The sequence below is a fragment of the Hordeum vulgare genome, chromosome 5H (assembly GCF_904849725.1).
Source record: "Hordeum vulgare subsp. vulgare chromosome 5H, MorexV3_pseudomolecules_assembly, whole genome shotgun sequence".
Lineage (NCBI taxonomy): Eukaryota > Viridiplantae > Streptophyta > Magnoliopsida > Poales > Poaceae > Hordeum > Hordeum vulgare.
Genome location: NC_058522.1, coordinates 481,135,943 through 481,150,873, shown reverse-complemented (window position 1 = coordinate 481,150,873; position 14,931 = coordinate 481,135,943). Strand labels below are relative to the sequence as shown.

The 14,931-nt window shown below is 43.8% G+C and overlaps 1 protein-coding gene across 1 annotated transcript; it reads left to right on the top strand.

Moving 5' to 3' along the window:
- The first annotated feature begins 305 nt into the window (after nucleotides 1-305).
- On the top strand, nucleotides 306-5,373 carry LOC123399510 (chaperone protein dnaJ 10-like). Its single transcript, XM_045093915.1, has 10 exons — nucleotides 306-631; nucleotides 731-790; nucleotides 1,885-1,967; nucleotides 2,183-2,342; nucleotides 3,014-3,143; nucleotides 3,370-3,528; nucleotides 3,646-3,824; nucleotides 3,924-4,004; nucleotides 4,101-4,244; nucleotides 4,842-5,373. Exons 1-10 carry the CDS (start codon nucleotides 545-547, stop codon nucleotides 4,941-4,943), a joined length of 1,185 nt encoding a protein of 394 aa, XP_044949850.1. The 5' UTR covers nucleotides 306-544; the 3' UTR covers nucleotides 4,944-5,373.
- The last annotated feature ends 9,558 nt before the right edge of the window (nucleotides 5,374-14,931 follow it).

Sequence of the window (14,931 nt, the reverse complement as noted above, 5' to 3'; positions counted from 1 at the left end):
AAACCAGGCGACCAGTGTTTGAAACTTTGAATGCCACCCCCACTCCATTTTCTCTTCTCTTTTCCCGTTTACCACGCGCGTGAATGGCCGGCCCGAATAACGTGGAACCATCAGCGAGGAATTCTTTCCAACTCGCTTGATGCGAGATATAGCGTTGGCGGCATTTTCTTTCGTTACGGGGCTGCCCCAATGGAAATGGAAGTTTGGAGGCGTTCCAAATCGGGCGGGTTTGTCCGCCATGTCAACGTGACTCATCCCCCCACTATTCCACGCGAGAAAATAAAAAGCACCACGAATTATTCCTGCCTTTCCATTCCCATTCCCATTCCACGCGCTTTATGGTCGCCCTCCCCGGCGAGGGATCCCGTCCCCCTGCCCGAGCCCGAGCCGCCACCCCGCCGGGCCTCCCATTCCTCCGCCCACCACGCCGCGAGGAGGAGGAGGACGACGAGATCTCCGGTCGGGCCGAGGCGGAGCGCGAGATCCCGCCTCGGAGAGTGGACGGCGGTCTGATTGATTCATCGATTGACCGATTGGTTCGGCGATGGTGCTGGAGACCGAGTACTACGACGTGCTCGGGGTCAGCCCGGCGGCCACCGAGGCCGACATCAAGAAGGCGTACTACGTCAAGGTGCCCACTGCCACGCCCTCCCCGCCGCCCCCCTCTGCCCCTCTCCGCCGAATTTCGCTCTCATTCCGGTTGCTGTTGTTGTTGTTGCTGCTGCTGCAGGCGAGGCAGGTCCACCCCGACAAGAACCGCAACGACCCCCTCGCGGCCGAGAAGTTCCAGGCAAGTGTTCCCTCTGCCACACCGTTGCTTCCCCACTACCGTAACTTCTCCTGCGACTCGTGAGGCATCAGCATCATTCAAATTCTGCTGTAACTATCGCCAACAGTGTGCTGCCAGCGACCGACCAGCCAATTAGCTACGCAAGCGTCAGAACTAATGTAAAAATTAGTGCGGATCATGCGTCTCCACGTGCTCTGCAAGACGAGCGTCTCGCCTTTCGGGGATTCAGTCAGCTTTTACATGGATGATGAACGCCGATGGTGCTGGCCACATAGATATTTCTTTGCTGCTGCCTTGCTGGTAGGAAAAGTCCTCCAGTCACAATAGTTGTCGCCCCTGGATGTTACCAGCTCAAGGAGGGACGTGACGAAGCAGCTACTGCATCAGTGATAACGGGCATCGATGTTGCTACCTCATTGAATTGATGCTAAACGGGCAACTGTTTTATTTTGCCATGATGTTGAAAACCATCCTCCATTCCATGGAACTCAACAACAAACTCGTTAATTACCAACGACGTTTGTATTTCCATGTGTTAATGATGAATAGCTGTTTTTTTTTTTTGGAATCAGAATGGATGGATAGGTGACAAAAGTTTGCGTTGCAATAACCGGACATATATGCACCTTATGCCCAACAATCAATCGGCATTGAAGAAATCACAAAGCTTAATCTAGTCCCCCACTGATGATCATGGAAATTACTGTGACCAAAACAAGTTTCCAGTGTCAGTTTGCTAATTTGTGCACCATGAATCATTCTGCACTGGCACGAAAATTATCATAATTGTTATACATCAATCGACTGAAGCATGTGAAACTAATATCCGACAACAGCAGTTCCCTTTGTCGTGTGGTTCAATCTCAACCACAGATTGCTTGTATTTTGCGTGATGGTATATCAACCATCATGCAAGACGGTATAATGCATTATTGAGTTAGTTTTGCAGTGTGTTGGCCATTGCTGCAGTAGTGCTACTTTGCAGTGCATCTTGTCACTTTAAAACACTATCTGGCTTTGTAAGGCAGGAGGATGTGATGTGCACAGTTATCCTTTTATATATAGCCTGTTTACTAAAGTTACTGTAATTGCAGGAACTGGGGGAGGCATACCAAGTACTTAGTGACCCCGCACAGCGTAAAGCATATAACTCATATGGGAAATCTGGTATTTCAACGTAAGTGTGACCCACAAATACTTGCTATGAACTTGTTGGAATAGTTTCAAAGAATTGGGCTGCTTTGGGGGGATATATTAGCTTAGCTGACTGCCAAATTGTTCCATTGTTTCCTAGATATAGGTTTGACAGTGTAATTAGTGATTCCATCTCGTATGCTGCAGAAACTGGTGAGATGATTACCTTCTTACTAGTTTCCTGTCATCATTATACAGGGAAGCAATGATTGATCCCGCAGCAATTTTTGCAATGCTATTCGGTAGTGAGATATTTGAGGATTACATTGGTCAACTGGCGATGGCATCCATGGCTTCGCTCGACATTTTTGGTGAAGGCAAACAGATTGATGCAAGGAAGTTACAAGAGAAAATGCGAGTATGTCCCAGTTAACATAATAGTTTATGTGCTTTCTTGATTGGAGATTCAGAAATATTCCTTTTCCATAGGAGATCAGGGTCTGTCTGTAGCTTCCAACTGTATATTGTACAACCAACTCATAGTACATGCTAAAATTCTATCACAATGCCTCTGCTACACTAAAAGCCACAATGCCTTTGGGAAAGCCTTCAAACAGAAGAAAATAAAGTTGAATGTTAGAATGTACACCTCTTGGTGTTCCTCTTTGCCCGTTCATTACACTTTTCATTTTAGTACAGCCATGATTTCCCCCATTTTCAATGTTATAGTAACACATTTTGTACTTCAACCCGTAGCCCACCTCTATATAAGATAAACTAGTGAAACTCAAACGTTGCATGATACATTCTTCTTTCAACATGACATTTCTCATGATATCAGTCTTTACATTTTTCAGTCTCTACACAGGTCTGTTTAGTCTTCGCTGTAGCAATTAGATGAAATTAGGGGCTGATGGCTCAATTGTTAGATTGCAAAATCATGCTTTGTGACGTTATATTGTATTGTAATGGAAAAGAAGTGCTAGCTAAGATGTCTCTTCTTTTTCAGTGTTGTAATTATGCAAAGTACTAAGCGGTGCCATACCCTTCTTATTGTCGTATATTTAAGGCTCTTAACAACTACTGTAGGCTGTACAAAAGGACAGGGAGGAGAAACTTGCAGAGAAACTGAAGAATAGATTGCACATTTATGTTCAGGGAAACAAAAAAGAATTTATCCAGGCTGCTGAGGCTGAGGTGGCTAGACTTTCTGATGCAGGTGACGAACTTTTTCCTCACTTGCTAACTGTTCTGTCTATTTTTTCTTTAAACTTTGTAACTGCCTCTGGCTGCCTTTTCTGCTTTTATTCCAACCCAGTAGATCTGGAACTGTTTGATCACGTTTTCCTTGCGTATTCCCAACATGAATCAAACTTTGGGACTTCCATTTTCTTTCTTTATGTTCATAAACCTGACTTTATTTTCTGATTTTACATGTCCTGCAGCATATGGGATTGATATGCTAAGTACTATCGGTTACATGTATTCAAGACAAGCTGCCAAGGAGCTTGGGAAGAAAGCTATCCTTTTGGGGGTTCCCTTTATAGCTGAATGGTTTAGAAATAAAGGTCATTTTATTAAATCCCAAGTGACAGCTGCAACAGGTAAAACTTATTTTATTATTTAATTTCTTGAATAGCACTATTGATTTTGGTATTTGCTATTTTGGTGTTAGCAATATATATTTGTATTTTGGCTTGAACTTTACTTTGTTTCCGTAGGTGCAATAGCTCTTATGCAGTTGCAGGAAGACTTAAAGAAGCATCTCAGTTCTGAATGTAATTACACGGATGAGCAACTTGAGGCTTACATGCAAAGTCATAAAAGTGTTATGGTGGATTCCTTATGGAAGCTTAACGTTGCTGATATAGAGGCAACTCTGGCACGTGTCTGTCAAATGGTTCGTTTTCCTGTCAATCCTATTTTTGCATCTCTGTTTTTATAATCTTACACATTATCATAATTGTAAAAGTAGATTTAAATATTCTACCAATATCAGGTTCTTCAAGAGAGCAATGTTAGGAGAGAGGAACTAAGAGCTCGAGCTAAAGGATTGAAAACTTTAGGAAAAGTATTCGAGGTATCATTCATCGTATATCCATTCATTCACTTGTGTGTTTTGATATGCAAGTTGTCTAGTGTTCTTGGTGAACTAAGTTGGGTTATTTTGACACAGCGTGTTAAGCTCAATAGTGAAGGAGAAGCAACAACAATGAGGCATACGATAAATAATTCAGATGATAATGTCGGTACCTCTCCAGATTCATCACCAGAATCCCCCAGGGTGCAGCCATTCGATGCAAACCAACCATATTCTCAGGTGCCTACCATCTTCTGAGATCATTGTTGTGACATCTGTAGCATATTAAAATGCAAGTTTTATACATGGCTGTTTTTTTAATTATATACTCCCTCCGTCCGGAATTACTTGTTGCACAAATGGATAAAAATAAATGTATCTAGAACTAAAATACATCTAGTAGATAAAAAAAAACCAAAACTAGAATTCCAAAAATGGTATTTATCATGATTTATTGAGTTCAAGCTGTATAGAGCTTTAGTTAACCCATTTTTTTTAATGCAAACACAGTTTATTACTACAGTCACCATTAGATCAGATGATAGATTAACATGCATGATGAACTGTGCAAAAGATCTTAGCTATCTGCTCTAGACCCAACACCAACATGCCAACACTCAACTGCCTATAAAATCGTCTTCTATTCATCACCCAACTGATAAAACTTTTGACAGCCGCCAAAAGCAATCAAAAGACATTGATTCTCACTATCACTGCTCGTTCCATTTTTTGTACCTCCACGGAGACAACCAACTCTCTTCATCTACCCACGGTAGAAATGCTTATATGCTCCATCAAACAGAAGACTCAGAAATGTTGCCTTTTCTTTTTGTCCAGAGCCCATATGTGGAGGCCCCTCGGTTCGGTGGTGCTTATAGTTCGTTCAACTTCCCAATGCCCACCGCTCCACCTGGTGCGCAAAGGGATCCGGTCCCATGACCCGCTCCAGGGCCGCAACTTTTTCTCGTGGTTCATCTTTTTTGTACAATATTATTGCTTGTGTTGGTAGATGATCACATGGCGTTCATTCGTGCCACTAGTATAGTAGAGCGAAGAAGCAGCTGGGTATTATCAATTTGCTTTCTTCGGATGTATAATCGGTCGATTAAAATGATAAATACGTCGACGGGATCCCCGTGTTGTGTACAGGCGTGTCGCGCTGCTTCTGATGGGTTGTCGAGGCAGCGACCGGTTGGCATTGTTGTATACATAAACTATATCACATCACATATTTTTTTTCTTCCCTTGTGTCTATGGGTGCATAATTGTTTTAATCTATGGCCCATTTGTGCAAAACAGTTGTGGATCATCTCTTGTTTTCTGAAGTGTTCTCTGGTGATGCCAGATTATTATATACGTATCTGAATTATCTGTGTGTTGTGGAAAGTACAGTTAAGCACTGATGCATTGTATGATTATTTTTTTTAAATACAAACTTGTGTAGTTGTTGTTCTATTAAAACTGCAAATATATGAAGGATCGTTTGTTCGTTGCTTTTCACGTTTAGTCCATTATTAGGTTGTGCAAGAATAGAGGTATATTTCTATGCCTGGTTATGACGAGTGGAGCTTGACGTGTTTTGCCCGGTTTTTTTTGTTGCTGTTGACAGCAAAACGACTTTATTTCTCATCATATAGGAGTACTAACATATAGATAGATCGTTTACATGCAGGTGAGAGGAAAAAAAATCCGCTGCAGCGTTTGCTTCTCTGAAGCAGTGTGTGAACTGAACTTTTTGCAAAAATCCCGTTTACTTCCCTGCGGCGTTTTGCCCGGCTTGTTCATTAGCTTGCAAGAATAGAGGATGGGGGACATCACGGTGCTTCCTGAAATGCAAACTGGCCTGAGGCTGTGAACGTTGCCAGATTGCTGCTCCGGGAATGGATGTAAATCTGCTGCTACGTACTCTCCCCGTCTCAAAATAAGTGTCTCAACTTTATACTAGCTCTAGTACAAAGTTATACTGAGCTTGAAACATTTATTTTGAAACGGTGGGAGTATATGGTTGTGGTGGAGTCAGCGTTCTGCTTGGCACAAAGGAGACGCAACGGCCGTCAAAGCCGGCGCCATCGCCATCGCTTTTCTTCAGTGTGAACGGGGGCTTCTTTTTCTCCTCCGGCGAGGGAGGAGACGGTACAGTGAGGGTTTTGCGCCGGGGACAGCAACGGCGAAGTCTGCGGCGCCAGGTTACCCAGTTTAGCTTCTGAAGCTGGAACGGGCAGACGGCAGCGCCCTGAACTGAAGCAACAAGCAGTCAAGCACTACTGTCGAACTAGCACGACACGGCAAGCCACAGCATCGTCTCCGAGGTGACCAAATTCCTGTTACTATTAATTACGTATCAACTACTGGTTTCATTTCACGGATTATGAGTAGGCTGGCCATAGTGAAAGTAACTTTAGACATACTTGGGACTAATAAACATGTTGATGCGGCAGATAACTAAAGAAGAGGAAAGGTTAAAATAACATAGGTGGATACCGTATCATGTTAAATGTTATACTACTATATATCATGCATGTCAATAAATATAGGTAGATACCGTAGTAGTACTAGTTTATGATATTATGCACTACTCCCTCCGTTCCTAAATATAAGTCTTTTAAGCGATTTTAATAGGTGTCTACATACGGAGCAAAATGATTGAATGTACACTCTAAAGTATGTCTATATACATCCGTATGTAGTCCACTAGTGAAATCTCTATAAAGACTTATATTTAGGAACAGAGGGAGTATAAAAATAGTATCAAACAATAGTATGATATACATGACACTACTATATGATACTTCTCACTATAAATAGCCTTAGAACAAATACAATGTGTCCGACTCAGCAGACTATAAGCCGTCCAGATCAGCAAAAAATACTAGGTGGGGAAAAGAGAAAGGAGGAAAGAGAAGGAAGCAAACGCTTCACCAAACGCCGTGCTATAGCATAACACACGGTAGAAAAAGAATGCATGCATGCTCTAAGGATGACGCTACCCTCTCCCTTCCAATCAAGTGTGTTTGCCTTTTTATGCATGCATCCAAACATTAACTCTTACAGCCAACCTATAACCAGCCTTACTACATAAGTTTTTTTACAATGATTACAGATGACATGACATGTGCATAGGGTTAGTAGCCGGCTCTTCTGTTGACCATGCTCTTATTATAGGGAAACGTTTACACACAGCGCGCCGGCCGAACCATTTCAGCCGGACGCACCGCGTTCGTTCGATCTGCACGGACCACGCGTTTCCCTTTACGCAGGCCGCCGTCGCCCCCTCGCGTACTTCCCCGCGCGTGCCCCTGCGCTGCTGCCGTCGACATTGCCGGTCCCTGCCTCCGTCGGGCAAATCCGCGGTGTTCCTTCAAGCCGGCGTGCCTCCCCTGTTGGATCTCGTCCCGCCGGCCGTCATGGAATCGCATCGGATGCCACCACTAGTAGAAAAAGGGCCTTTTGTTCCGGTTCGTAAGGGCCTTTTGTCCCGGTTTTGGAACCGGGACTAAAAGGTCGTACTAATGCCCTCGGCCTTTAGTCCCGGTTCTTACACCAACCGGGACAGATGGGCCTCCACGTGGCCGTTGCGGCCAGGCCAGGCAGGGGGGCCTTTAGTCCCGGTTGGTGACACCAACCGGGACCAAAAGGCATCCACGCGTCAGCACCTGGCTGAAGCTGTGTTTTTTTAAAGGGGCTGGTTTAGGGGTTAATTTAGGTTGTTATATACACCAACCAAGGAGCATCCATGAGTAAGCACAAAAAGAAATAATTTTATCTTCCATCAATGAGCATCCATGAGCATGCATAAAATTTCATCAGGCACACCACCATCATACTTAAAAGTGCAGTAGCAGTTCAACACTATCGTACTTAAAAGGTTTACACTATAAAGATTAAAGCTCCATCAGGTTCTTAAGATCTTCACTCCTGCTTCTTCACCTTCTCCTTCATCATCCTGATGCGCTTAGAGCGGCGAAGCCCCAGGCCAGGTTGTGGGATGTACTCCTCTACCAGAATTGGCATGGCCCTGTCGCCCAGCTGTGGGATCACCATCGCAAGGCCATCGTCGCTGCTACTTTTGTTGTAGCCAGAGTCGCTGCTACTTTTGCTATAGCCAGAGTCGCTGCTGCCGTAGACATAGCACATGTCGCAGTACTCGCTGCTCCTGCTCCCATTGCCTTGCCAAATGCAAAAAAAGTTTTTTTAAAAATGGGTGTGAGACATAGCCTAATGGATAGGAAGAAGAGACAGAGCGTACTGGCATCGTCGTCATCCTGGTAGCGCCTCCGACACATAGTCGTGTCGAACACCTTCACGGCGAACGTGGCATTGTTGTCGTACCTGAAGACAAGGAAGTACCCGTGCCACAGGTCGTAGGCACAGACGAACTGCTTCCAGCCACGATCTAGGTACATGCTTCCATCGGTGTCGAACGCCACCTCCACGTCCCACAGCTTGCGAAGCCCGTTGTCGGCCTGCCTCAGCTTCATGTTCTGTGGCCGATGACCGTCCAACATCTTCACAAAATTGTCCGGCAGCACCTGCCTGCTGGAGGATTTCTCAAGTATAATCGTGAAGAACTCCATCTCTGAAAAGCAGCAGAAGAGACCAATTACTACCCTTTACAACATTGTCAGTACTCGCTGCTCCTGCTCCCATTGCCTTGCCAAATGTAATTTTTTTAAATGGATGTGAGACATAGCCTAATGGAGAGGAAGAAGAGACAGAGCATACTGGCATCGTCGTCATCCTGGTAGCGCCTCCGACACATAGTCGTGTCGAACACCTTCACGACGAACGTGGCGTTGCCGTCGTACCTGAAGACAAGGAAGTACCCGTGCCGCAGGTCGTAGGCACGGACGAACTGCTTCAAGCCACGATCTAGGTACATGCTTCCATCGGTGTCGAACACCACCTCCACGTCCCACAGCTTGCGAAGCCCGTTGCCGGCCTGCCTCAGCTTCATGTTCTGTATTCGATGGCCGTCCAGCATCTTCACAAAATTGTCCGGCAGCACCTGCCTGCTGGAGGATTTCTCAAGTATAATCGTGAAGAACTCCATCTCTGAAAAGCAGCTGAAGAGACAAATTACTACCCTTTACAACATTGTCATACAACATTTACAGCAACATGATCATCAGTATTAGGTAGGACCTAATTAAATACCCTCTTTAAGGTAAAATAGCATAAAACAATATAGACCATGACTCGAGGTCGGAGGGGGGTCGGTGATGGGGACGACGACGTGGATGATGGAGGGGGATCCTAGATTTCTGCATAGTGCTCTCCAATTTTAGCATTCAAAGTAGGAGTACTTTTCTAATTTGAGCATTCAATAAGAAAAACCAAATCGTAAAATAAAGTAGTATTCAAATTAGCATGCATTCAATTATAAGCAAAACTACATCATCTCTTGTCATACATATAGCATCACTAATACAGCTAGAACCGTAGCGCCCGACGGGTATCGTCGCGGGCGGTGGACACCCAAAGAGAAGGAACCATCACAGGACCATAGCTCTAGTGAGATCCATGAAGAACCTGTCAGGTATTGTCGAACCTGCCCTCCAATGCAACCATGTAACGACGGACGTGCTCGTCCTCCTCGCTGACACGGTGACGTACCACCTCCGCGGTGTCCGGAAGCCTCGGCACCGTCACTGGCCCATGCGGCCGCCACCAAACAAGGATCGAGTCAACAACGGGCTGCCTCCTCACCAACCTACGCTCCCCGGAAGGTAGCACCTCCCAATACCAGCTGGGCAGAGCCCAGTCCCGGACATGGCCCCTCTGATCAAGCAGGTGTCCTCCGCCAAGTCGACGACGAGGATGCGGGGTAGGCATCGTAAAATGAACTAAAAAATAAACTAGTTCTATTAATTTTTTTGCTAAAAATAAACTACTTCTATATATAATAAAATAAAGTAGTTTTATTAAATCAACTAGTTCAACTACTAAGCACTTACTATAAATAAATAAAACCAAAGCTATATTCACTATGGTGGTAATACTAGTTGTTATATTCTAAAAGGATAAAGAAATAAGTTCACATGCACATGACTAAATAAAGGAAATAAAACACAAGTTCGTGCTAACCAGATGTTAACTTATAAGACAAGTTCATGCTAACCAGATGGTAACTTATTGGCTATTCCTTTTTTATTTTTGATTAAATTGATGATCAAATCAAATGGACATGCCTTATAAATCAGAAATTATATAGTATTGTTGTAATCACTTAAATAGTCGGCTGCTAGCATAGATAATTAAATATTGTAGTCAGGTTCATTTTTTACTTTTGTATGGTCAAAAATATTGTTGTTCAGCTTCCTTAATTGGTCATCCCCTTTAATTTCACAGAAAAACACGTTGCCATACTGTTCACAAAATTTAATTATCAGTCTCATATTGCACTACAGCTAACAATCTAATGAACAAGAATTAATATATGTCATCTTTTGGTTGGTAACAACATTAGATTAATTCAACTACCGTAAGTTTTGCCAAAGTGGCAGAAATGTTTATTCCAATAAGCAAAAATTGCATATCTAATCCCATTGCTCATGCAGGACAACATAGGATAAGCATATCAAAGAAAATGATGTTCCTAGAGTATCCGAAATGCACAAGTTCCGATATGCAGGACTACCAAAATAGGTCGAGATGCACAAGTATCAAATTCGTAGGACTACCAAAATAATGTTATATGTTTCTTCTACGTTCGTGCCTACAATAATTATTTTTATCCTATAATTGTCACTTCTTTTTCAACAGTAGGCATTATTCCATGGAATTTCTAACATAAGTACCTGTTCCTGTTATGGAAAAATGTGAATATCTCCTTCCTTGATCTTAATCAACTAATACGCAAATTTATTTTCTTTAGTTATTACCAGATGCATACTATCTAGATAACATCTTGCAAACTAGAACACAAACATATGGTACAAGAAATTAAAAACATTGTTAGTTTAATTTTAAAAAAAGAAAGGTTTCGAAGAAAGATCTGGATGACTACAAATTTAGAAATTACAAGATATTGTTGTTGTGTATTAGTTATGAATAAAAATCCGAGCTCGTCTGTTCTAATCTTAACCAACAGAAGAAATCGGAGTGAAAAAGAGATATGTAGGACCGGCCCTGCCGACGAGGGGAGAGAATGGGGGCGCAGAGCGCGGCGTGGGGAGAGGAGGGGCGCCTGCCGACGGGAGGAGGCCGGAGCTAGAGGAGGAGAGGGAGGAGTGACGGCGGATCTCACTGTGGGAAGCAGAGGAGGGTCAGGCTGCTCGTCGGCGGGCAGATGGAGGAGGCGCACGCGGCCGGCGTAGGTGGCGGCGACGACGAGGACGGCTTCGCGGGCGGCAGCGTTTCTGGTAGCCTGGCAAGGTCAGCGTCGGCGGGGGGTAGGGGCGGCGTCGGCGTCGGGATCGAATGGAGAGAGGAGGAGAGATCAAAATTTCTAAACTGCCGCTTATATAGCCCCACCTTTAGTCCCGGTTGGTGGCACCAAAGTTCTCTTTTCAGCAGCCCAACGGGCGGGAAGCAGAGGCATTGGTACCGGTTGGTGGCACAAACCGGGACTAAAGGTCTCTTTTCAGCAGCCCGAAGGGCGGGAAGGAGAGGCCTTTGGTCCCGGTTGGTCGCACCAACCAGTACCAATGCCTCCCTTTAGTCCCGGTTGGTGCCACCAACCGGGACCAAAGGCCTTGCGCGGTGCGGTACTATGTTTAGTCCCACCTCGCTAGCCGAGAGGGGCTCGGAGTGGTTTATAAGCCCTGCCGAACCAACCACTTCGAGCTCCTGTCTACTGCAGGCTTACGGGCCTAAAATCACTCTCTGTGCTTGTGGGCCTATTGGGCCTACTGCGGGCCTGCATCCTGGCCCTAGTAAGGGGTTTCTAGTCGTATGCAGGCCGTGGTGGCCGTGTAGGTGGCACTTTTTTTAATTTTTTTCCTGTTTTTTGCTTTCTTTTTTGTTTCTAATTACTTATTTATTTTCTTTTACGACAATTCTTTTTGCTATTAAAGTTTGTAACAAAATTCTAATTACTTATTTATTTTCTTTTATGATAATTGTTTTTGCTTTTAATGTTTTGAACAAAATTATAATTACTTATTTATTTTCTTTTATGATAATTCTTTTTGCTATTAAAGTTTGTAACAAAATTCTATATAATTTTAGTTTCAATAATACTAGAGGTTTATAAAAGCTTTTTAGTTGATTCCTTTATTTTAATTTTTTCCCAGTTTTTTTGCTTTCTTTTTTGTTTCTAATTACTTATTTATTTTCTTTTACGATAATTGTTTTTGCTATTAAAGTTTGTAACAAAATTCTAATTACTTATTTATTTTATTTTATGATAATTCTTTTTGCTTTTAATGTTTTGAACAAAATTCTAATTACTTATTTATTTTCTTTTATGATAATTCTTTTTGCTATTAAAGTTTGTAACAAAATTCTATATAATAGTATCAGGATTTCATACGGAAACTTGTCTGTTACAACATGCATTTCAAATGAACTACAAAAAGGTTGAAAGTTGGCATGGTATCATCATAATAGTTGTGGAGAAAGTCTTCACTTTTTCTTCGCTTGTGTCCTTTCCTTATTGCGCCGTAACCATGGATAATCTTCATCATTTATCAGGATGCTTGGGTCAGCCTTAACTTTGAAGGGAGGAATTTCATGAAACTTTTCATAATCTTCGGACATGTCTGTCTTGCCCTCCACTCCCACGATGTCCCTTTTTCCTGAAAGAACTATGTGGCGCTTTGTCTCATCGTATGATGTATTCGCTTCCTTATTTTTTCTTTTTATCGGTTTGGTAGACATGTCCTTCACATAGATAACCTGTGCCACATCATTGGCTAGGACGAACAGTTCGTCAGTGTACCCAAGATTGTTCAGATCCACTGTTGTCATTCCGTACTGTGGGTCTACCTGTACCCCGCCTCCTGACGGATTGACCCATTTGCACTTAAACAAAGGACCTTAAAATCTACTCCGTAGTCAAGTTCCCATATGTCAACTATGTAACCATAATATGTGTCCTTTCCCCTCTCGGTGGCTACATCAAAGCGGACACCGCTGTTTTGGTTGGTGCTCTTTTGATCTTGGGCGATCGTGTAAAATGTATTCCCATTTATATCGTATCCTTTCCAAATCGTAACAGTCGAAGATGGTCCCCTAGACAACGAGTACAGCTCATCACAAACAGTGTTTTCATCTGTGAGATGTGTTTCCAACCAACTGCTGAAAGTCATGATGTGTTCACATGTAATCCAGTCGTCGCACTGCTCCGGGTGTTTGGAGCGTAGACCGTTCTTGTGTTCATCAACATAAGGGGTCACCAAGGTAGAGTTCTGTAGAACTCTGCAGTGTGCTTGAGACCAAGAATATCCATCCCTGCATATTATTGTCTCCCCTCCAAGCGTGCCTTTTCCAGGTAGTCTCCCCTCATACCGCGATTTAGGGAGACCTATCTTCTTAAGGTCAGGAATGAAGTCAACACAAAACCCAATGACATCCTCTGTTTGATGGCCCATGGAGATGCTTCCTTCTGGCCTAGCGCGGTTACGGACATATTTCTTCAGGACTCCCATGAACCTCTCAAAGGGGTACATATTGTGTAGAAATACGGGGCCCAGAATGACAATCTCGTCAACTAGATGAACTAGGATGTGTGTCATGATATTGAAGAAGGATGGTGGGAACACCGGCTCGAAACTGACAAGACATTGCACCACATCACTCCTTAGCCTTGGTATGATTTCTGGATCGATCACCTTATGAGAGATTGCATTGAGGAATGCACATAGCTTCACAATGGTTAATCGGACGTTTTCCGGTAGAAGCCCCCTCAATGCAACCGGAAGCAGTTGCGTCATAATCACGTGGCAGTCATGAGACTTTAGGTTCTGAAACTTTTTCTCTGCCATATTTATTATTCCCTTTATATTCGACGAGAAGCCAATCGGGACCTTCATACTAAGCAGGCATTCAAAGAAGATTTCCTTCTCTTCTTTGGTAAGAGCGTAGCTGGCAGGACCTTCATACTACTTTGGAGGCATGCCGTCTTTTTCGTGCAAACGTTGCAGGTCGTCCCGTGCTTCAGCTGTATCTTTTGTCTTCCCATACACGCCCAAGAAGCCTAGCAGGTTGATGCAAAGGTTCTTCGTCACGTGCATCACGTCTATCGAAGAGCGGACCTCTAGGTCTTTCCAGTAGGGTAGGTCCCAAAATATATATTTCTTCTTCCACATGGGTGCGTGTCCCCCAGCGTCACTCGGAACAGCTAGTCCGCCGGGACCCTTTCCAAAGATTACGTGTAAATCATTGACCATAGCAAGTACGTGATCATCGGTACGCATGGCGGGCTTCTTCCGGTGATCTGCCTCGCCTTTGAAATGCTTGCCTTTCTTTCGACATTGATGGTTGGTCGGAAGAAATCGACGATGGCCCAGGTGCACATTCTTCCTGCAGCTTCCCAGGTATATACTTTTGGTGTCAGCTAAACAATGCGTGCATGCGTGGTATCCCTTGTTTGTCTGTCCTGAAAGGTTACTGAGAGCGGGCCAATCGTTGATGGTTACAAACAGCAACGCGTGCAGGTTAAATTCCTCCTGTTTGTGCTCATCCCACGCACGTACACCGTTTCCATTCCACAGCTGTAAAAGTTCTTCAACTAATGGCCTTAGGTACACATCAATGTCGTTGTCGGGTTGCTTAGGGCCTTGGATGAGAACTAGCATCATAATGAACTTCCGCTTCATGCACATCCAAGGAGGAAGGTTATACATACATAGAGTCACGGGCCAGGTGTTGTGATTGCCGCTCTGCTCCCCGAAAGGATTAATGCCATCTGCGCTTAAACCAAGCCATACGTTCCTTGGGTCACGTGCAAACTCAGCCTAGTACTCTCTCTCGATTTTTTTCACTG